General features: G+C 45.3%; 1 protein-coding gene across 2 annotated transcripts in view; it reads left to right on the plus strand.

Moving 5' to 3' along the window:
- The window catches only part of UBE2E1 (ubiquitin conjugating enzyme E2 E1), a 78,426-nt gene that overhangs the window by 51,478 nt on the left and 2,709 nt on the right, over positions 1-24,239 (plus strand). For both annotated transcript variants that reach the window (XM_060099488.1, XM_060099487.1), the window contains one exon: positions 22,915-23,047. In XM_060099488.1, coding sequence (XP_059955471.1) covers positions 22,915-23,047 — 133 coding nt within the window. The remainder of the gene's footprint in view (positions 1-22,914; positions 23,048-24,239) is intronic.

Consider the following 24,239-nt stretch of genomic DNA (forward strand, 5'->3'; position numbering starts at 1 on the left):
GGGAAGCCCCAATAGTGTCTTTTGAAGAGCCAAATTTTTAAATTTTGATGAAGTCCAGTTTGTTAATTTTTTCTTATGCGGCTCATGTTTTTTGTATTCTAGGAATTCTTTACCTACCCCAGGATTATAAAGATTTCTCATATGCTTTCCTCTAGAAGTTTTGTAGTTTTAACTCTTAAATTTTGGTCTGTTCATTTCTGTTCATGAATCAGTCTTTAAGATAAAATGCATATAGGAGAGTTGGCAGGGGAAGGGAAGTACCTATCACTGATTACTTGTTTTTTTTAGTAATGAGTAAATTGGTGAGAACAACTAAGTACACGTAAACCTGTAGGCCTGCTTTGTATAATTTTTGCATTTGATAGTCTGCCAGTGCTCCTCAAAAAACCCTGGTGGTGTTTGTTGAGGAATACTATCCATGACCGTCTCTGATGGCCATATGTCATTTGTACGCCTAACATCCCCTTGGGGTACCAGCGCCTCTCATTTTATAATAATCTTTTCTGTTCCGTCAAGAGTCTCCCCTTCCCCTAGTAGGGGTTGGTATGTGACTCAAGCCCAGCCCTCCAGAGTTGCAGTGATGGCCTCAGAGCTGGCTGTTGGACCCAGTCTGAACTGGTTGGAGCTGTGGCAGAAGTATTGGGGAGGGCTGTTTTCAAAGGTCGTCCCTTTTCCTGAGGTAGCTGTCTGTTGGATGTGAGTCTTAAGCTTCTGTTATCTGTCTTTTCCAAGGCATCATGTGTGGAGAGCCTGTCTCAAAAGGAAGTCACCCAAAGTCACGGTGAGACACTCCTAGTGACCCTGGTTGTCCATGTGGGTCCGCCCTTGCCTGACCTTCCCTTGGCCTTTTCAGTTATGTGGGCCAACAAATTCCTCTGTAGGCTCAGGCTCATTTAAGTCAGGTACCTGCGCTTGTAACTGAAAAAGTCCTGACGGATGAGATATTAAATCTTCTCAAATAAATGTCTCATGTGTAGGGATTTCAAGTAAGTTAAGATCCATTTTATTGGGGCTTCCCTGGTGGCTCAGTGGTTGAGAATCTGCCTGCTAATGCAGGGGACACGGGTTCGAGCCCTGGTCTGGGAAGATCCCACATGCCACGGAGCAACTGGGCCCGTGAGCCACAACTACTGAGCCTGCGCGTCTGGAGCCTGTGCTCCGCAACAAGAGAGGCCGCGATAGTGGGAGGCCCGCGCACTACCATGAAGAGTGGCCCCCGCTTGCCACAACTAGAGAAAGCCCTCGCACAGAAATGAAGACCCAACACAGCAAAAATAAATAAATAAATAAATAAACTCCTACCCCCAACAACAACAACAACAAAAAAAAGGTCTGTTTGAAGTCCCAGTTAAACATGACAAGGTTATCCTTATATATAAAAAAAAAAGATCCACTTTATTGATAGAGAGATGGTAGAGGAACAGAAACTTCTATGTGTGTGCTGTGGGCCGAAGCAGCTCCTGCTGGTTTTTACGAAAGCTAGGAGAGCCTATTAAATATAAATACCTAGGATCGTGATACTGCTTTTTCAGAAGACTGAATTTAAGTCCTAAGGTTAAATGAGAATTAACTGAGAAGTACATCTTTAAGTGTCTGCTTTTAATGAATATATGGATTAATTATTATTCATTTGACCAACTTCTTGATGGTACTTTATGGGAGAACTGGATGCATAATAGAGGCTTGACATTTATGAAGGCAGATTGTTCCCTGAACAGGTTAGGACTTTTGAGTGTAATTTTTATTACTTTAGAGTAATTATTTTGTAAGACTATAGCTTGAAATTAAAATGAGGAGTATTTTTCAACTTATAGAATCACAGAGCAGTAATTTTGGGATATGTAGCTAATGTAAGAATAGAGTTCACTGTGTGGTGGTGAAATCAAAGCATGCTTAAAGCAGTCTTAGGGCTTAGAAAGGTAGATCTCTAAAACATCACTTTTCCCGTATTTGGGCAACTAAGGGGTGTGAATATGCAACCTTCTATAGCAATCACTTCCACATTCTTACTAGTTTATGTTTTTTATTTAAAATTTTATTGAATTAGTACATATCTTAATAATCCATGTAATATAAGTTAGTTTTTGTATTATTTGATTTCAGTATAATGACTTCGTTAATTACGTGGAATTTTACTATAATTTTGATATTTGAAGTGAGAAGATTAACTTGATTATTGGAAAGCCAAATGTAGCTTTAGATTTTTCTGACAGCTGTTACTGATACTCAAGTAAGCAGTCACTATTTCTATGGAAATTTTATCACTTATTGTTTTTAAAATAATTGTGTGGGTTTAATAGTGCTTTAGGGCTCAGAGCCCCTTTATGTAGTCCTTCCTTTACTTCTCAGGGTCCAGCAGTGCCGTGGTGTGTACGCTCCCATGAGCCACACTCTCCAGATGAGGCTTGAACTGGGATTTGCAGACGGTTCTGATTTTCACGTTTCCTGTGTGTTTAGTTATATCATGCTATTAAGTGTATTTTTCAAGCTTTTTGAAAGCAGTGTAACCCTTTCTTAAAACAGATTCAGGGAAGTGAAGCATTTAAAACATTAAAGCCTTCTCTCCATTTGGAGTACAGTTTTGAACATCGTTGCTTTGTAGTAGGTATTTCTAGTGTGTTACCAAGGCCCACGAACTTGCCAATAAGACAGCACGCTAAGATTTCTCACTAAATTTGTATCAGGTTCTGACTTGCCTTCTCGCTTTCTCCTTCCATTGATGCCCATTAAAGCCGCTCTAGACCCTGTGTTTTTCTTTTTGCATTGGAAAGTTTGAACTTTTTGTAACCAAGTGTTAGATTCATTGATATAGTATGAAGGAGAAATTTGATAGACCACACATTTGTCTTTGAAAGAAGCACATACTCTGAAATGAAAGGGGAAAAGAAGAAAGGAGTGACAATAGAAATTCTCATGTTCGAGGACTTCCCTGGCGGTCCAGTGGTTAGAACTCCACTCTTTCACTGCCCAGGGCCTGGATTCAATCCCTGGTCAGGGAACTAAAATCCCACAAGCCATGGGGTGCGGCCAAAAAAAAGAAAAGAAATTTTCACGTGGAAGAATTGAAGTCTGAGGGAGCAAGAGACACCAAGATAAGTGAGAAGTCCTTATAAGTAACACATTCAACACTGTAAGATGTTTTTCCCCAGGCTTCCCTGGTGGCGCAGTGGTTGAGAGTCCGCCTGCTAATGCAGGGGACATGGGTTCGTGCCCTGGTCCGGGAAGATCCCACATGCCACAGAGCGGCTGGGCCCGTGAGCCATGGCTGCTGAGCCTGCGCGTCCAGGCCTGTGCTCCGCAACGGGAGAGGCCACAGCAGTGAGAGGCCCGTGTACTGCAAAAAAAAAAAAAAAAAAAAAGGATGTTTTTCCCCAAACCTATACCTTTCGGTTGCCCATCAGATTGGAGATGTGCACCAGCCAAGACCAAGTCACTCTGACTATTTAGGACGGAGTCTGGCCACAGAGGCTCCGCTTCCCTGTCAGCCAGCTGGTGGTTTGGAAGCCCCTCGTGCACGGAACCTGCTTCTGGTGTGGGTCCCTTTGAGGACCGGGTCTGGGTGACCATGCGGGGAGACGGGTCTTGCCTGGGTCTCCAGTGAGAGGCTCTGGCCAGTGGAGCCACAGGCCTGGGGCCAGGCCTCTCCCCCGCGGAAACTGCTGCGAAAGCTGTCACTGCAGTAGTGAACTTGGAGCTTCAGCACGTAGAGGGCTGATGCAGGGCTGCGTATTTTAGCTCGCCTTGCAAGGACGTAGAACACAAAATCACAAAAGAGGGAGAACTTGACATCAGAACGGAGGACAACCCTTTTAGTGAATAAATTAAAATTTGTGAAAAACATGATACTTGATCCCTTTCCCTTTATTCGTTACCTTTTGGTGAAAACTTTGTCTGGGACTTGCGTGTAAGGAGCCCTGACCTGTATCAGGGAGGCTGCTCATTTTGGGAAGCTTGTTCTCGGGACTTGTCCCCTTTCTCCTCTCTCCACGTCGTGGTCGCGAGTCTGGCGTGGGGGGCGGGGAGGGAGGGTCGCCGCGTGAACTGTGTGTGGGGGGCCCATTTTGCTTTCGCCCATCTCCTCTGACGGCTCACGTGGCACTGTAACCACTGTCGTCAGCCTCCTCTTAGCTGGCACTTCCACGGGAGCAGGCACCAGCTCTCACACTCCCGTGACTCTTGTTAAGAGTTTGTATCCCGCGTAATATTGAACAGCTGTTCGTGTCTAAACAGGTGTTTAAACGGGCTGTACGTAAGACGCATTGGGATTGTTTACGTCCTGCCCTCACCGCCCCACGCCCGGCAGCCCTGACTGCCAGAGCCGCTGAAATCTTCCTCCGCTTCTTGCTGAGGAGCCGCCTCTCCCCCAGAGCCACGTCCTCTGTGTCACATCTGTGTGCTCAGAGCACACGTGCCCGGGTCTCCTGAAGAGGAGGGTGGCTCCGGCAGCTGTCCCCGCGGCTCCCGGGTGCCGTCACCCTGCCTGAGTGCACGCGCGTTCCTCCCCCAGGTCGGGTTTCCGGGGAGTCGGGACTGCGCCCCAGGGCCGCTGACCAGCCGACGGCCCTGGTCTTGTTTCGTCTTTGCAGCCGTGCCTGTGCGGGTGCACCGTCCCCTCAGCGCCCACTGACAAAGCTGGCTAAACGTCCCGAGTTGATGCGGGTGTTCTTTTATCTCATACTGATGCCGTGTGGACCGTGCCTGTTTGTGAGTCTTTAAACTTGTGAGCCCTGGTTCTTAATCGAAGCACAACCCTATCGAGCTGTCAGATAAACTGATTAAAAGTATTCATTTTGCTTAAATGTGTTTCCTTCCAGTATTTGCTTTATTTGCTGTAAGGCATAAGCCCATTTAAATAAAACCACAAACGCATTTCAGTAGTGTTTTTAAAGGAATGCTAAACCTGATATTTTTTAACTTCTTGAAATAAACATAGACAGTGCCCCAAATAGCATGTTCACTATATTTTTTAAGCATATAGCTAATGATATTTTTCTGAGCTAAAATCAGGGTGTGTAGTTTTCTGAAATGTTAAGGTATTAAATGTACAAAGTTACATACATAAACGCAACAGTTTGTTTTTTAGCAAATAAAATGACTTAACCAAGTGGCAGTTACTACCTAACTACCAGCACTACCGTGTAGTTAGTTAACTAACTACGTACATGGTAGTGCTGGGAAAGGTGCTTGGGATTTGTAGTCAGCAATACTGCGGAGAAAGAAGCTGGGCAGGCCGGGGAGAGACAGTTTGGATTCTGTATTTGTGTGTGTGCGTTGATCAGAGGATCTGTGCTGTATTGATAACCCTTCAGGATTGTTACTGTGAAGTACTTCCGATTTCCCCAGAGACAATTCTGTTCTCACTGTCACTGCTCTAATCTAGGTTCTTAGGTTCCCATAGCCTCTTAATTAGGCGCTCTGCTTTGTTCATTGAAGGTTGAATGTGTAGCTTCCAATTTCTGAATAGATTGATGTTTTCAGTGTTTGGGGTTTTCTACTTCTTAAAACAGTGACTTTTTTCACTACACTCTTGTAGGCAGTGCAAAGCTATTAAAATCTAAATTGCTTGGTAGGTATTTAAGGTCCTCTGTGATTGGTTCTTCTCATTTAGTCTCTCCAGCTCCATTTTCAACTACATTCCTGGAGGAGACGCACATCACACACATGTCTGTACCAAAAGTTCTCCACTTCGGTCACCCCTCCCCTGGAAAAAAGTTATGCTTAGAGAGCCTATTGGGCTCTCTAAGCATAACTTAAATACCACTACACTATGGAGCCTTCCCAGGTCTCCCTAGAAGGAACTTATGTACCATCTCTGTTCCTGTTTCATATTTTTGTTACCATTTTAGTTTGTGTTTTACTCTGTGTGGTACAGGGTGCATTAAACTGTATGTAGTGAATCCATGATGTTAAGCCAGTATTTTATGCTTAATTTCTTGTAGTTAAGTGGATGATCCTTTGGCAAAATAGCTCACACACACACTGTTGTACTTAGAGGGCCTTGAACTGGTAAAAAGGAGCTGTGTCACATGGTTTTAAAGTTTTTGGTTTTCCTTTCCATCTTTTCTTGGTTTTTAACAACATAGTTTAATATTTCTTTAAGGTGTGTTTCAAAGGAACGACTGTTCCCAGCAGCTTTCCCCATGTTTAGCTTTCCAGAGGCAACTACTTGCACCTCTTTGAGCTGATGATTTTGCTGTTTACCTCCCCATTTTTAGGTGGTATGTCCAGATTGACTCGCTGTTTCAATTTTTGGCAGTAAGTCTTCATTCACAACAATGAATGGTGAAGATTTAGTTATTTCCTCCCCAGCTACCCACCATACTCTTTCTGTTTATATCTTTTGTTTATATTTTGATATACTCTGTTGTTATATCCCTGTGTATATTACGTGAACATTATTCACAGCTGTACGTGGTACTGTGGACCACGGTAGCAAACTGCGATTACTTTTTTCCCCTGCATGACCTTTTCCCTCCTCTGGAGTTAGTTTTTCTCTCTCTCTTCTTCTCTTTCCCTCTCCACCCCAGAGCTTTCCACACTTACCACTTCACATGCTTTCCTGATCTTCTGCATCTCCTGAAAAGACAGGCAGATGCCTTGGGTGGTTTATGAATTTCATAATTTTGGAAGAAGTCTCTCCTGGAGCCTCCTGACCTGCTCCAGTCTAGACAGACGACACTAAGTCTACGCACAGCCTGTTGCGCCGGGCTCTTCACATGGTGTTTTGGGGGATTCTCTCTTCTCTCCACTCTCCATTGAATCTTGTTTCCTTTCTCTTTCTTCTTCACTCACTCCCAGTGTTGCTGTTGAAATCCAAAGTCAGGCGGATTGATTCATTGTACATTATCTTTTTTTCCTCACTGAGTACTTGATGTGTCTGTTTTCCCCCAGTGTACTGTGCCCTTTCAATCTGAAAACTTATATCCTGGGAAGTTTTCTGAAATTACCTTTCACCCTCCTCTCTGTTTACTCCTTTTGGATCACTGTTAAATCTATTCAAATCTTGGACCCTCTTATGATCCTTTAATTTTTATGTTTTCTCTCCTAATTTTTACCTTTTTTCTACTTTCTTGGAAGATTTCAACTTCACCCTTCATTACAGTTTTGAAATCTTTTGTTTGCTTATTTTTAATTTCCAAAAGCTCCTTTTCTTCTCCCCCCGCCCTGTTTTATTGAGCTATAATTGACAGAAAACATGGTGTTAGTTTAAGGTGTACAGCGTGATGATGTGATATATGTGTATATTGCATAATGTTCAGTTACCATCCATCACCACACACAGTGACAGACTTTTTTCTTGTGACGAGAACTTTTAGGATCTACCCTCTTAGCAGCTCTCGCACGTACAGTATTGTTGACTGTGGTCCCCGTGACTTATTTATTCTGTTCCTGGAAGTTTGTGCTGTTTGACCACCTCACCCATTAATCCTAGCCCTTTTGTCTTTTCCGAACGTTGTTTCGTTTTAGCCATGTTCTTCTTTCATTGATGCAGTATCTTCTGTCTCTCTGGATATGAACGATAAGTTTAGTTTGAAATCTTTTGTCATTTCTCTCGGCTCTGACTGGCCACCTTGTAGTCTGTCTTGATCTTTGTTTGCCGTGTGAGAGGAGCCGCGCCCCTCGGTTCTCTCCCTTTCCGAGGTCCTACCCCGGCCGTCCCTGCTGCCCTGGCGCCCAGGAGGAGGGCTGGGGTCTCGCTCTCTGGCCCACGGCGGGTGCGGAAGCTCCCTTCAGCTCAGCATCTACCTCTGCCCTCGGCCAGGGTAGGTCCCCTGCTTCGGAGACCCTCAGTTTTAGCCTCTCCAGAAAGTAAACTGCAGTCCGGCGGGATTTCTGTCTCTGTGTAGCAATGACTGCAACTTGAGCAGCTCAGAACAGCGCACACATTCAGTACTGCGGTGAGTGTGGGTGTGGAGTCGGGGTGCCGCACTCCTGGGTCCTGGGTTCAGGGTCTCTGGAGGCCGCGGTCGAGGGTGCCAGGGTCCTCTTCTGGCTCACGTGGTCGGGAGAGAGGTCAGCTCCTGCCTCCGTGGCACCGAGGCCGCCGCTCCTTCCAGGCCAGCGGGGGAGCCTCAGTCTTAGGGGAGCCGGATGGAGACATGGCCTGACCCGGGCGGCGGTGCCCACCAGCGTGGCCTTACTCTGCGGGGAGGGACGGTGCTGCCCGGAGGGACGGTGCTGCCCGGCCCGGGAGTGGTCTCACAGCCGGTCTTGGGACGCAGCTGCTGCTTGTGTGCACTTTGACCTGTCCTCACTGTACAGCCTGTCCCTGCCCCACCCTGCACTTGCACAGGCGCCATAGCACCTAGTCTTCCAAGGACTTTCCGTGGGTCATTGGGCTTGATCTTAGCCTCCCGACAGCCACTGTAGGATTCAGTCTTGGATGCCAAATCCTTGACCACTTGTCTATTTATTTGCCTTCTTGCTTCCAGACTTCTGTTGGCCCCATCTTTGTAGGTTTTTGCCTTTTTAGGAAATCCCTTTACGGTTCTGTGGGTGGTGCTTGAAGAAGGAATAAACGTTGGTACATGTGTTCAGTCTGCCATCTTGATGCACACGTTCTGAGACAGCCTTTTCCCTCCTCTGGTCTGGCACTTAAATTAGGTTTGGGTTTTGTTTTTTTTTTCTTCCATAAAAGAAATGAAAAACGAGAAATTTAAAATTTCCCACTTCATATTTCATATTTGTCTATTCTTTAATCCTATTTTCCAGTCATGTGTGTGGGCTCTTAGCCGCATTATGTGCCCCCGAGTGAAACTCCTCACCTTGGGCTTGGAGCAATTGCCGCCTCTTCTCTTAATCAGAACTTTTCTTGCCTTTTGGCCTTTTCTATAAAACTTATCCTGAATAGATAGGCATATCCTTCAGCAGTTAGCTCTCTGAGAGTATATCTCATATAAAATTGGAAGTCACTAGCTGACATTTTTGTTAGGACCCTTTTCTGTTGGGGGAGAATGCCCTTTGGTATTAAATGGTTAGAATCATTTTAGGAGCGACCGATGCTAACAGGAGGCAGCGCATACGTGCACTACGTGTGTTCATTTACGGACCAGAGCGCTGGCTGGCCAGTGGCCCCTGGTGAAAGTCCTGGGCCTCTGCTTACCAGTCCCAGTACTGGATGTGTGAGACTTGGGCAGCCATGAAATGTCACATGTGGACGCTACACCTGGGCGTCTTTAGCAGCTGCTGCAGTACCTGACTCGATGAAAGCTTTTATCTCTACTGCTCAACTGGAAGGTGTGTGTAGCTAGCAGGACAGAGATTTGGCTGTGACATTTCGCAGCGGGAAAGGAACCAGACCCTCCCGTCCAAGTCCAGCCTTGTATTTTTGAGATACAGGGCATAGCCTCGCGCATTCAGTCTCTCAGCCCTTTGCAAATATAAACAGCCTTCTTCCCCATTTGTCCTGGCCAGCTGGGGCCGAGCAAGAAGCCAGTGACTCTCCAAATGCACTCTCCAAATACATAGCTGTGCTCACATCCTGACCCTGTGATGTCCTGGTGGTTCTGAGTTGCGATGGAGACGGAGGGAACAAAGAGGCTGCAGAGGCCCCGGCTTCACAGAGCACTGAGCAGGGGCGGTGCTGTATCCTCAGGCAGGGGTTGACCTGCCTCTCAGTGCAAGTCAGTTCGGTGATGGCCGGCCCTCCTGGTGCCGTGTGAGCTGGAGTGGAGTGGATCGGAGCTCCGGCGCTGTGTCTGGGACCAGACGAACTTCTCAGCTGCGGAAGTAGGTGTCATGTTCTATACCTGCTTTTTAGCTTTTGTCTTCGCCTGAAGAATTGCGTTTATTTCTTTTTTCTCTTTGCAATTTAGGAGCATAACATTGGGATTGTTATTCAATTGAACTGATGCTTGTTTCCCAAAACCATCTTTGGTTTTCATTAAGTGGGGGATTCTCATCATTTTTGGAGTTGTCACGTCATCAGCAAAATCCCCTCTCTCCACACTAAGTAGGTACTGTGTGGTGTGTATGTATTTCCAGTTAATTCATTTCTACAGATAAAGTGAATCAATTTTTGTTTTAAGAAATTTTAATAACACCTCTTAGCAGATCACAAGATTTTCTTGTTCCTGTTTAATTCCAGCCTCCATCCAAATGCGAAAGAGAAATAAAATAATAAGGTAGGAGAGGCAGACTAGTAAATGTGATTACATGAAATTGGTGGTGAGTCTGAAGACAGATAATTTTATCAGAAGCTCCGTGGGTGTAGTGGAAAGAATATCAATGTAGGAAAGCCTGGATTGCATTGGCCAGAACTGTGGCTTTCTAGCTTTAGAACCTTGTACAGGCACATCACTTAACCTCCTGAATCTGTTTCCCCATCTTTAAAATGGGGATAATGCTACCTTTCCTGATACAAAAGGTTTGGGTAAAGATCGAAAAAGTCAGAGTTTATGAAAGAATTGTGGAAATGATATGTTCCTCTGCAAATGTTGGGTATTTTTCTGCTTTTGATTTATGTTGGTTCTTGGAGTGGAATTTTAAATGTGCATATATTAGGTTAGACCAAACTGATACCTAATAAATTCTGGGGAATTGAATTCAAACATTATTTTGCTTATTATCCTTGGATAAATTTCTGTCTACTTTCTTGAGGAGTACTTTGCATACAGTTAAATCCACCCACTTCAGAGTCTTTCATGTTTTGACTCTTTAGGTAAACTGAGCACTTAGATAGATATTTAGGTAAATTGAACAGATCATCTTAGCTAACAGTTGGTATGTGGTAATGTGTATGCCGAGTGGTCTGTCAGATCCGCCTGCCTTGATCTGAAAAGTCTTTGCTTCCTGCTGTTGGTGTGTATGTGAGCTGCTTTGGTTTACACTGCTGGAGGGTGTGTAATCTCTCGCTGAACTCGTCTCTCAGCTCCTGGTTAGGAGCGCGGTGCAGAGGACAGGCTAGGAAGGAGCCCCTGAGTTGAAGAGAGGAGGGAGGAGGACAGGCTGGCGGTGCCCATCCGTCTCCAAGCTGAAGGTCAGGGGAGGCCTCTGTCATAGGGCTGTAAGTTGGAGGCAGGAGCGCTCCCAGGCATTTCCTGTGAAAGACTATTTTACATCTTCACCCGAAGGTGCAGTAAGTCAGTGGGTCCCTGTGGAAAATGCCCTTGGGCTCTGAAGAGCAGGAGTGAATTCGTCTGAAGTCTCCTCTCCACGACTCTGTTCTAAACCACAGGCTTTGGAAACTGGGCCTCAGTAACCCAGATGGAGGACCTCCATCCCCTAAACCCTTAAAGGGCTCGCTTTCTCCTCAGAAACCCTGTTTACCCCAGGGTAACCACAGTTACTTGCCTTCTCTCTTACTTTCTCTGTTACTAGGTGGGTTAGATTCCATTTCTTCTACCCTTTGTAGAACGGTAATACACTGTAATCATGAAAGTTAAAGATGATCGTTTTTTAAAATCCCAGTAATTTAGATCTGTTTAAAGGAGAAAATAAATCCCCTGTCTCTCATCCTGCAGGTTTTAACAGTATTTAACACTATTAACAGTTTGGTTGTATGGTATGTCTTATAAAAATGAGATTGGTTTACATACTGTTATGGAACCTGCTTTTTCAGTTATGTACATTATGGATTTCCTTAAACCCTGTTCAGGATGCATACTTCATCTCATTTAAGAGCTGTAGACTGTACCATTATATGCTTGTACCACGATTTATTTAACCTATCTCCTAGTGATAATTCAGCTCGTTCCAGATTTTTTCTTATTCATACCTAAGGTTCTTATAAATATCCTAATACTATAGCCATGTGCACATGTCCAGTTATTTCCTTAGGTTAAGTTCTGAGAAGCAGAATCTCTGTGTCAAAGGGTATACTGGATTTATATTTGAATATCTTATACCTAATCACAGTCTAAAAGAACTACTAATTTACTGTCCCACAGACAGTGGAAGAGAGTGCCTGTTTCCTCATACAATTAACACAGAAGATTTTCAGTGTGTTAAATTTTTGCCAGTCCTTACAGGTAAAATGTGTCTCATGTTTAATTTGCATTTCTTTGAGTCTAAGCAAGATGGGCAGTTTGTTTATTGGCCATACGGGTTTCTTTTGAGAAATGCCTGTGCACTTTCATCCATTGCTGTGAGTATGTTCAGCGTCTTCCCTAAGTCAGGATATGAACCCTCAATCACGTCCTGCAGACATCTACCCCCAGCCCTTGATAAATGGTTGATGACATCTCTCCCTTAAGGGTCTTCGGTGTTTGTGTGGAAGTCACGTGTGTTCACCTTTCCCTGTGTGTGTGTGTACCTTCACTGGTGTCTCAGCCCTGGTTCCCGCAGAAGGAGACTCTTGAGATGAGAGTTCGAACACGAGTAGTTTTTGTAGTGTAAGGAACAGAGGTCGAGGTGGGGAGTGAGATGGAAGGAAAGACTGCCGTGAAGGACGGACGCCTCCTTGCCAGCTCCCATCGTGCGGGTGCCGAAGGGGACGCTGGAGAACTGTCCCAGCCAGCACTCCGCCGCTGGCTGAGGCTGCTCTTGAGAAGTGTTCAGTGGTTTATTCCTGCCTTACGAGAACATGGCAAACTAAGCCCTGTGAAACAGCTACCAGCATGTGTCATAACCTTGGAGGCGTCTGCAGGCTTCCTGACGGCCGTCGGGCCGGGCTGTGGAGGCTCGGGGCCTGAGGGCTGGGACACCGAGCCTTCCCAGGCTTCCCGTGCTTACTGCGGTTTGTCCACAGCGTCCCCAGTGTTCAGGTGCCCAGTAGTTCAGGGTTTCCTAGGTGCACAGAGGGAGTGCCCGACAGCTGCGGCGGAGGGGGTCTCACCACCAAAAGAAAGGACCAGCTTGGGGAGTCTTGCTGTGCCACTTAGCTGTCACTCTGACCGGCCCTCTTCAGAGGGAGGGGAATTGGACTCCGCCGCCGGGCGCGGTGTCAGAGGATGGGTGGATTGTGTTGTACAAGCGCCACAGGTTGTTACTTAGCTGCGCTTCCTGCCTGCTGGCCCCAACCGAGCAGCTTTTAGGCACCGAGACACAGACGGGCAGCTGGGAGTGGACCGGAGCCGGAACCGCGAGGCAGGAGGCTGTGCGTGAGACGCTGGCGGCCTCTGTGCAGGGCGGCAGGTTGAGAGGGGCCGGCCCCATGTAGCAGACTCCTCTCTCACATCGCTTTCTAGTTCCTGTTGAAAGCTCTTAGGGTGTTTTCTGTTTTGTTTTGTTTTGTTTTTTAAATATCTGATGGGCGTAAGAGTCAAACACTTATTTTAGTGGTTAGCCAATTGTGCTAATATTATTTTAAAATAACCTACCCAGCAGTTCCCAAACTTTTTAAAAAGTTTCAGGACCCTGTTACATTCTTAAAAATTATTACGAACAGCAACAAAGCTCTTGTTTATGTGGTTAATAATTACGGATTTTTACTGCATTCAAAATTATAGCTGAAACATTAAAAATATTAATAGTTCATTTAAAAATCATAAAAGACAGGTTCACATATAACTCTATTTTCCATATCTAAAAAAACTTAGAAGAGTGACACTGTTTTACATATTTGCAAATTGCTTTAATGTCTGACTTGAGAAAACAGCTGGATTACCCTATCTGCTTCTGCATTCAGACTGTCCCCGTATCACCCCTCATGTAGTCTCAGGAAAACTTCACGGTGCAAATGGGAGAGATAGAGAGGGAAAAAAGGCCAATCATGTGTTAGAATTAGGAAAGTAGTCGTGCCCTGTGGGCCTGTTGAAGGGGTCTCGGGGAAACTGCCGATCTAGTCTTTTGCCTGATGATGTCAACGCCAGCTTGAGCTGAAGGCGTTTTTACCCTCCAAACCCACCTGGGTTCTGTGCTGAGGGAAGAGGTAGGGGCTGGACCTAGGATGGGGAACACCTGCTTGGGGTGTTTTACTCAAAGTCCCGGAAAGAGGGTGCAGGTTGAGGATGAAGACCCAGCGGCAATATTGCTAGAAGTAGGGGACCGCGGGGGAGTCCGCTCCAGACTGATGGGCTGGTGCAGGAATGTGGTCTGAGATCCCCGCATACGTTGATTAACCGTGTACCGTCCAAAGTGGAACACTTTAAAGGACAGTAAAAATTTAAAATTATTATTAAATAAAAGCTTTATCAGACAATAAAATAACTATAGAATTCACACCACGTGATAAGCGACCCAAAAAAAACCCCCTGCAGCAGGATAGTTGAGGCAGGTCTGTCTCTGGTGGGTGGCGAGCCTCGTGCCGTGAGCGCTTCCACTTGACGCCACTGCCCACGTTGCCCGCTGTGAGGCCGTCCCCTGCTTGCCCACCTGCAGTCGGAGGTGGCCAGCAGCTGCAGAGTGGAGCCTGCACAGAAGGTGACGAGTGTGAGTGGATGGGAAACCTTTATGAGAGAGAGCTCTGTAGCCAAAGATGTGTTCTAGAATCTGTTCTTGGAATTGAGTAGAACCTGGTAAGTTCTTTGTTGAGAACTTTGTTATCCTTTAAATAGCTCTTCCTTGTGGCACTGTTGCTTTTGAGGATCAGCACTAAAGTGTGGGGGGTACAGGTGTTAACAAGTGCGCCTTATCCCCCCAAAAGTCTAAACGAGAGGCTCTCCTTCCCCCCAGCTGCCTCTCATTTACCCACAATACACTTACCGTCCCGACAGGCGAGCTGATTGTGCTTAGTAGACCCTGTGGACTGATGAGCGTAAGAGCCAGACTAATAACTGGTTTCTGTTTACAGTTGCCCCTTGAATAGCACAGTGGTTGGGGGTCCCAAGTATAACGTTCAACTCCCCCCAAAACCCAACTACTAATAGCCTGCTGGTGACCAGAAGCCTTACCAATAGCATCAACATCGATCAACACATATTTTGTATGTTGTATGTGTATAGACATTTTATGCCTTCATGACATACCTAATTTTTCCTTAATTTTTTCGATATTTCTCGGCTATGCAGTTCGGCTGCGAGTTTTTTCAAATTGTCGCAAAACCCCCCAGATTTTTTGAATATATTGATTGAAAAAAATACACACATAAGTGGACCCTCACAGTTAAAGCTCATGTTGTTCAAGGGTCAGCGGTACTCACTTAGCAGTTTTACATCAGTATATGCTGATGTAAGCACTGCACCTGAAAACTCAGGACTCGGCCACGTGACTCTAAGGCTTCTTTTAGTGGCAATAGAGGAGTAATAGCCTTAGAACTGGACCTGCTCTGACCATTTCTCTTACTTCTCTGGGGAAAAAAAAACAAATTAGAATTGTTCTAAGTCAGGCTTGTGTGGCTCCTGCAGAAAAGAGCTATTGGCTGATCCACTTTAATCCTGAATTAGCTACCTGTTTAACGTTGTATAGGAACATGGCTTTTGAGACCGGGTGTGCTGATCTTTTAATGCTCTGCGCTCTTTCCTATGTGTCGTTCTCCCGCCCGCCCCCCCGCCCCAGTCTGATGTTTTAGTCCCTTGACTTGAGACTAGTTTATCATTTCACTTGCTCGCTACCTACCCTGCACTCTATACCCAGTAGTTCAGAAGTTAAAGCGCGATTCTTGGCTCAGTTAACTAAAAACTCTCGTGACTCAGCCGTCCCTCCTTGGGAGTAAGGAAGCCCTGAGGGCCATGGTGTTTTAGGTCTACAGTTCTTTCACTATCCCTAAGGGAGTCCCTTTCAAATTATCTTGAAACTAGTTTTAACTAATTTTCTTTTAAAAATTGTGTCTTTATGTGCATCTGATGTTTTTTCAATATTGGAATGTGAATTTCCAGAAGGACCTGTTGCTTTTTTTCTAAAGCAGTTGTGTAAGATAAAACTATAATTGAATGGCTAGCTGGGCAGGATTGAGCTTTCGTGGTGTTTTGTTATTTCACCTAATTTGGAAATGTCGTCCTTTAACCTTAAACAGTGGTACATATTTTGACCAGCTAATTAAACACTGTTAATCACTATCAGGCCTACAAACCTGTAGTATGTGTGGGAAATTACTGATCTCTAGAGACTTACAATCTGTTTTAAGAGAGGTGGTGCACCCACATAGCTGTAGCAGTCTGTGTAAATAATCCACAGACAAATCTGTTCTCTTCTGAGAACAGGACTTTGGGGGGCTTTGTGGGAAGGCTTCCTGGTGGACATGGATCGTGTTGTTTTCGATCCTGAGTTTGAGTTCGTTTCCCTCCCATATGAAGGAAAATGTACCCCCTATATGGACCCACTCTGTTCCAGAGTAACTGCCTAGACACACAGGATACCACTGATGTGAGTTCTTACCCACGTGGGCACCAGCTTTTCTGGGGAGTACTTTAGGTTGGCCCTTGGCCTAAAAGTTCTTTATGAGGGACAGTAGCCAGAACGGTGTGTGCGAAGCAGCCGTGCCTTGTGCTTGTGTGAGGAGGCCTCTCAGAGCTACCAGGAAGGATGCACAGGGGAGTGCCCCAGTTTTTCATAGCGCTGACCAGGCCACGTCACTAGCCTGCTGGTCACTGCAGTGAGATTTGCTGACCTTTCACGTTCCTCCTGCCACTCACTTCTAGGTTACGTGGTTACTGTTTTATGAAGGGATGCTCAGGACAGCACAGTTTTTGGTTTTGTTTTTATAAAATTCCTCTGGGTGTGTTAAGCAGATCTCACGGGGAAGGCGGCTTTCATTCCCTAGAGCGTCTGTCTGTTGAGAGGTAGTTGTGGGAGATGAGGATTCCCTCTGGTAAATTGATAAAATAGATTCATGCTATTTTATCATATTCTTCTTGAATTTCTTAGGAAAAGGAGAGTAAATTAAGAATGGGGTTTGAGTAGTGTGCTTTGTTGTGGGGAGTGTAGATTCGATTGTGGATCTCTTCCTGTAAGCATTTTCTAAGTTCTGTGTGTATGGTATTGATTTTACAGTCTTAACAGAGCAAGGCATCACCAGGGTTAATACTTGTTTCTTACTGCACAGAATTACAGACAGAGAAGGTAATACAAATAAATGGTCATCTAAGTCTAGAAGATTGGAAAGTAGAGTTGCTGTTCATTGCCACTTCGTTTCTCCGTAGCTGGCTTCTCAAGCTTTAATGCGGTCAGGCATCATTTGGAGACTTTGTTAAAATGAAAATTCTGCTGCCTTAGGTCTGGGGTGGAGTCTGAGAGTCTGCATTTCTAACAAACACCCAGGGGACGCTGGTGTTGCTTTGTTCAGGGACCACATTTTGAGTAGCAAGGGTCTATAGAACACTAGGACACGTGCAAATCTAACTTTTTTTGGTTTTATTTTGTTTTGTGTTGGCCGAGCTGCGCCTGCCTTTGCCTTTCGGGATCTCAGTTCCCCCGACCAGGGATGGAACCCGGGCCACGGCAGTGAAAGCGCCGAATCCTAACCACCAGGGAAGTCCCGCAAATCTAACCTTTATAATAATGACAGCCATATAAATTGAATGTTTTTTTCTGTACCAGGCACTGAGCAGTGGGGCAGAGACCAGAGGGTGGGCACTGGAGTCTGACAGCAGGGGTTCGAGCTGAAGCTCCTCTCTTTCCTATCTGATTTCGGGCACATTTTCTCTAAGGCAGGATTCTCAGCCTTGGCGCTGTTGACATTTTGGCCAAGAGAATTCTATATTGCGGGGGCTCTCCGGGGCATCGTGGGATGTTGAGCAGCATCTAGCATCTACCCACAAGGTGCCAGTGGCGCCCCCCGTGCCCCGTCCTATTGTGACACCCCAAACTGCCTCGGGGGCAGCATTAACCCCAATGGGGAACCACTGCTCTGAGGCTACTGTTGAAATGGGGGAATTTGGGGGATGTTGTGACGTGAGTGATGCACTTCACATAAGCAACTAGTTTTGCTTTATCATGTCGCTCCTACAAAGAAGAGGAGGAAAGACACATGGACTAGCCAGTCCACAGTCCCTGCCGCATCCCGTTTCCTGGGGACGATCGTTGGATACTCCAAGTGCCAGTTCTTTGTTTTTATGAAACGTTACTCATTGTACTGCGGGATGATAGCAGGGAGTACTTGGGGTTTTTAGGTGGGAAGAGCTGAGCTGCCAACCGGCTGATCCTGAGCCTCGCCCCTTTCTCGGGCACGCCGGCACACGTTCCCAGCCTGCTGCTGCCGGCCACACGCTCGCCTGCGGCATGTTTCTTACCGGACCTCTCATCCCTCACTTTTTCCTGGGGTGTGAGACTAGGTAACTAAGTCGTCTTTCAGGATTATGCCTAAAAGAACATCTGAGTTAGGGTTTTCTATGTTTGTAAGCAAGGGTCATCTCTCCCAATAACAATTAAAAAATTGATCAGGTAGAAATACCATTTCTTAAAATCGATTATAATTTTTGCCTGCTTTCAGGATATTCTTTATAAGAAATCGGTGATACCTTTTGAAAACTGAAGTGCAACTTTGGTTTCTAACTGTTGAAATGGAAGCTAAGTTTTTAATAAACTAATATTGAGGATGGGAATGGGGAAGGACCGAGAAAAGCATGATTTTAAGACAAAACAAAATGAAGCTTAAACGTTGGCTTATGCAGTTTTCTTGGAGAAGTCGGTCCAGAGGGCACATTAGATGCCAGTAGTTAGACTGCTCTAATGACAGTTTTTAAGAGTTGGTTTTATTAATTTCTTTGGATGATACCTTAAATGACTTGTGTTAATTACTTTTTATACTGTTCAGATTCTATTTAGGACCATATGTGCTAAGCGTTAGTTACACCCGTCAGCAGCTCTGTGCTTCGTGTAGCTCCCCAGAGAGTATCTGGGAGACAGGAGAGCTGCAGCGTGTAATGGCCCTTCCCAGCGCTCACTGCGGGGAGGCCCTCGAAGGCGGGAGGCCTGGACCACGGTGAGTGCCTGCCAGCCGGCGGGCTTCATACACCCCCGCTCCCACTGTTGATGGGTCCGTAGGGCGTCAGAAACCACTAGAGAAATAAGAAAATACTGTGTCAAAAGTATAAGTTACTATCATTTTTCTTAAAATGTTTACTGTGGCTGTATTTATTTTGACCAGAAGGGAAAAAACAGAATTCAGGGCACAGTTCTTTCTTTTTGCCTTGTATAAGAGTTCTGTGTGTTACACTTTTTTTTTTCTTGGCTGTTTGGCGACCAGGGATTGAACCCCGACCCTCGGCAGTGAAAGCGCGGAGTCCTAACCACTGGACTACCAGGGAGTTCTTTTGAAAAGTGTTTGTGTTGCAGATAAACGTTATGTCCCTGTTTAACAGAATCTGGAAGGCAAAGGCATGGGCTCGTTTTCCCTTCTCAGTCTCAGCTGCCTGCAGAGATTCCAATCACAGTTGGGTTTCACTGTCTCCAAACAGGGAGGTGTATTTTTTGTTGTTGTTCCCATCTTTCCTTAATGCCTTAAATTCAGTACCCCCATCTCCCAATTCAGAAGTTTCCACCCCTTCTGATCACTTAGACTGATTAGAATACTTCAACCGGTATTTAAAATTGGAGTTACGTTTCTTATTGTGAAACCAGAAGTATCTTCTGTTACAGGGAGGGAGACGGAAGGCAGGGGGAGGCATATACTGACCACCTGAGGGGTCCAGTCAGTCACTCTATGGAGGAAGGGGTGGGGTGCTTGGACACACTTCCCCCGGAACAGCCTCACGTAGCTTCTCCCTGACAGTGGCCTTCTGAGAGCCGGGGACTTCTGCCCTCTCACCCCCTCCCGTGCCCCCCGCCCCCTGCCATGGGTCTGTGTCTACCCACCTTCTGGACAAGTAGAGCCTAACTTTTCCAGTGAGAATTGGAAGGAATAAAAAAAAGCAAAAGTTTTGCAGGCCCCATATCATAATTTTTGTTTTATTCTGTGATTAAGAAAATGCATAAGACAGAAAGCTACGTGAATTCATCCAATAACAGCCTTAGAATGAATAGCTGAAGTTTTTATTCAGGCAGCGTTGCTTGGTCTTTCCAGTGGGTTCTCAAACCCCTCACGGTAACTTCCAAGCCTCCTGGTTGAGGACCCACAGGTTAGGGATCTATGCTGTTGAATCTTTTCCAAAGCTTTAGCATTTCAACTACATTTGATATTATTTCACTCATTATTTTTCTTACTATAACCCACCTTCATTCTCCACTTTTTTGAAGCTTATGCTGTGTACTTGATTCTTGAACTCTCTTTCTCCATACTTTTTTCTGAACTTTCAGGAAGGTTCACACCCGAACTGAAAGCTGATTACAAACAAGTAGCGATCTTGATTTGGATTTCTAGCTGTATCACAGATGACAAGCATGAAAAGTTAAAGCTTGCATTCTCAACTGGTTGTCCTACTCCCAGTGACCTGTACAAGGGGGTCCCAAATGCAGACCACCTGCTCAAAGGTCCCCAGAGGAGCTTTTTAAATATGTAGATTCTCGGGTTTAAGCTCAGGAGGCCTGGGCTTAAAGGTCAGGAATCTGTAATTTTTGAAGTTCCATAGATTATTTTGATGATGAAATTTCTGTACAGTCATAAAATCTGCTTGTAGTGGCATGTTGTTAGACCTTTGTTCTTCTTTTATCTTTTTTCTGTACTAAGGGGCCAGCAGAATTGGGCCTATGCGAACATGTCCCCGCCAGGGTTGGACTGACTTTACTGTTATTTTTTTCTGGGTCTCTTAGCATCACCAGGCTGACTGAGGAAAACAGTATGGCTGCTGATGCGCTAGTGTTTTGGATGGCCTAGCTTCTGCTCTTGGCCTTGGTTCCTCACCTGTAAGAAGAGGGGTTTACAGTAAGTGATAGCCTCTTGCCTTTAAGTCTTAGATACCGTGAGTTCTTATCTAGTTGGATAAGAGAGAATAGTTTGTCTTTTTATCTGCAGCCTCTCTGTCAGTGTCATCTTCATCTGCTTAGTCCACTTCTCAGTTAACTCCAGCGGTAATCAGGTATCAGAGCTGCATCAGCCATGGTTTGTAGACTTTCTGTTCAAGTACATATGCTGGATGCAAACATGTAAGCAGGTCAGCAAACTTCAGATGCCCAAGGACCAGTTCTAATCTCAGGCTATGAAGCAGCAGCAATCAAGAGTTGTATCCTTTCACTTGGAGGGGCTACTGCATGTTTTTAGAGGGAGAGGGTGGGTTAGGAGCACTCCCTACCTTGCACCTTGTGAGAACTGTGGTCAGATGTCATGCAGAATTGGAAGTCGGGAAGTCGTCTTTTTTTTTTTAAACTCGAAGATTGGTGTCTGCATATACGTGTGACTTAATATTAGAGAGTGTTAATTAAACGAGCTCTCTTCCCATATCTGTCCCGTGTAAAACAGGTTTTTAATAGTTGTTGGGAATACCCATCACAAGGAGATATTCAGGGACCGTAGTATTTGAGCCAGTGGGAATCATCAGATAATTGGAAACGGAGGTGATGGCTGCCATTTAATGGGAGATTACTGTGGGCCTGTTGTTCTGCAGAGATAGTCACGCCCCCCCCCCATATTATCAGTATTTTAGTTCTCAGAACATTCCTGTGAGGTGGGTGCTCTAACTTGCTCGAGGTCACACAGCCAGTAAGTGCTCAGTGAGTGTCCGAATGCTTTCTGCCTCTTGACCAGTTTGGGCCCTAACCCTCCCCATTGCCCATTGGCCCCTACCCTCCATCCGTATCTTCTCCCTCCTTTTTGCCACACCATGTTTTCCCCCCGAACTTGTTTTCTTCTGGTTCTCTTTTACAAGCTCATTCCCCTAACCTATGTTGCTGTGGTTTCTCCCACTCCAAATTTCAGGTTGAAAGGAAAAAATCTCTGGTGGGTTTGAGGAAAGTATAGGGCCACAGGTAGGTTTTCTCTTTTCCTTTTTTTTTTTTCCCCTCCCTTCCTCTTCATCTCCTCTTTCTCCTAGAAGGACTTGAACCCTATCTCTAACCAGTTAGCAGCGGGCATGTTGAAGACAAGCAGTTCTTGTTTTGTGCGTTAGGGAACCTTGGCATCTAGCATCTGCGTCAGGCGTGGGCCTTCCGTGTGTGGGGAGTGAATCCAGTTCACACCATACGTGTGTTGAAAAGAGCCTTGCCTGCTCTGTAGAAATTATGCTATGTATCCACTGGGATCTACAGGCCTCTCCAGGCAAAGACCTTTTGTTGTTTGGCCAACACACACTGCTGTCCTCGAAGTGGCTGTTAACAGTTAGGCTTGAGCGTCTCAGGTGAAGCTGTCCACGCCGTTACCCGTTACCCCGCGCTGCGGGCAGGTGTGTCTGCATCGGCACCGAGACCGTTGCCCAGACTTGCGTCTTCTCTCTCGGTAGCAGAGCTTTACGCTTACTTGTGTGGACAGATGTGCTAGCCAGCCCTCGGAGGTCTTGCTTGTATTTTTATTAATGTGCTTGACTACAGGGCACTCTGTGAGCCGACACAGTGCTGTAGGGGAGGGCGCTGCGGTGTCACTAGGCGTGTAGAGTGCTGAGCTCACTCACAGGTGAGGGTAGCTTAACGTGTAGAGAGAGAACCTGACTGCGGAATCTAATGTGTGCAGAAGTGAAAACTGAATGACTGGTAACCGGATACTTTGTCCCCCTCCTGCTCCACCCAGCATGGTTTCTGCTGTAAAGAGAACCTGCAACCTGTTGGACTCCTTTTAGGGTAAGATTATGGAGAAACAAGAACAAGGAGGAAGAAAGAGCCCCAGTCAGAGGGTCAGAAACGAAGCTTTGGTGCTTAAAATGGTCCTCAAAGATGATGTAGCCGTGAGCAAAACTTTGTCACTAATTTAATGAATTCTGGTGTGCTGAGAGGTGTTTCTCTTTTTGTAAAGTATCGTTTACGCTTACATTTTCTTATGATGTATCAAGGAGAGAGGGTTTGAGAAGTGAGGTGTTTCTTGCTTCTTCACAGTTAAGTGGGCATAGACTGGTTTCAGCGTCCTTTTTTACCATATACTTTACCTAAGGCTTGTTGGAGGCCTGCATCAGAGGCCTGTCTGAAAGATACCTGTGTCAAAAAGGAAGGAGAGGCGACCTTTCCCCGTTTTGGGGACACACTGTAAAAATGGGGATGCCCCGCCATCTACTCACCTTCTGGTGTATTATTTCACAGTGCTGGTCCCAAAGGCGATAACATCTATGAATGGAGATCAACCATCCTAGGGCCTCCAGGGTCCGTGTATGAGGGTGGTGTATTCTTCCTTGATATCACTTTCACACCAGAATATCCCTTCAAGCCTCCAAAGGTAAGAAATTCCCCGATTCATGCTGAAATTTACATACTCCCATGAAAGATTATTCAGGCTTTTAAAATTGAGTTGTTAATCACAAATAAATGGATTTCTGTTATATCTTGACAAATCTCTAAGTACACTTGAACATACACAAAACACTTCTTTGGGTTGACTTTGCCTCTTTTGGCAAAGACCATTTCTAAGAGTAAGTGCTTTGTTTTGATAGGGCTTAAAATCCTGCTAATATTTGTAGTAACACAGTCAGCAACCTATAAATAATCCCCTATTTCCCACTCAACAGAAAAAGTTTCTGAACAGATAAAAATGGTGTCAAAATATCCACGCACTAAAACAATTAGACAATCTCCTACCAAACAAAGCCTTGGATTCCATTCCTTGTCATCTTTTGGTCTTGTTCAGATCCTGACCCCAAGCTTGGGCTTTCTCATCTAGGATGGGCAGGGGTTGCTCAGTCACTGTCTCCTGTAACACTCAACACCGTGATTCTCATTCGCCCAGTCGGAGGGAAAACCTCTTCTTGGGGATGGGGTGGACTGCTAGGGAAAAAGGTACAATTCCAGCCCAAGAGGTGACCGACCGCAAGTCTGTCGCTTAAAAAAAAAAAAAAAAAAAAAAAAAAACTGGTAAAGTGATAGGGTTTTTTCACTTTGGAATGAGTCAGTGTATTTCACAAATAAAAAGTAGGAGACCAGACAAAGTAACCCAGGTTCGTGGGGCTGATGTTGATTCGCCTGCTGCTGTGGTCCTTACCCACTTCTAGCTCCTCACCTGTGGAGATTCTGTTTAAGTGAATTCTGTGATTTAGGTAGGCATGATTATCTGCAAGATCTGATATATAAAGGTCAGAAAAAGCAGAAACAAACCTCATCTTCAAATATATTTTTCAGCCTTTTCGGTGTGTGATCATTGTTTGCTAAGCACTTTGTCTTTATGTACCCACTGTGTTTGTTTGAATTAGATTCTAAAGCTTGCTTTGAGGCCATGTAGTACTACCAGCTAACACAAGAGGTCAGCAAACAATTAGCTGTTCAAACTTGGAAACGTTTGGAAAATACTTAATACATTAAAACTGCTAAAGATGAATTCAAGAACTATACAGGGAACTATATCCGATCTCCTGGGATAAACCATAATGGAAAAGACGATTAAAAAAAGAACGTGGGGCTTCCCTGGTGGCGCAGTG

The sequence above is a fragment of the Mesoplodon densirostris genome, chromosome 5 (assembly GCF_025265405.1).
Source record: "Mesoplodon densirostris isolate mMesDen1 chromosome 5, mMesDen1 primary haplotype, whole genome shotgun sequence".
Lineage (NCBI taxonomy): Eukaryota > Metazoa > Chordata > Mammalia > Artiodactyla > Ziphiidae > Mesoplodon > Mesoplodon densirostris.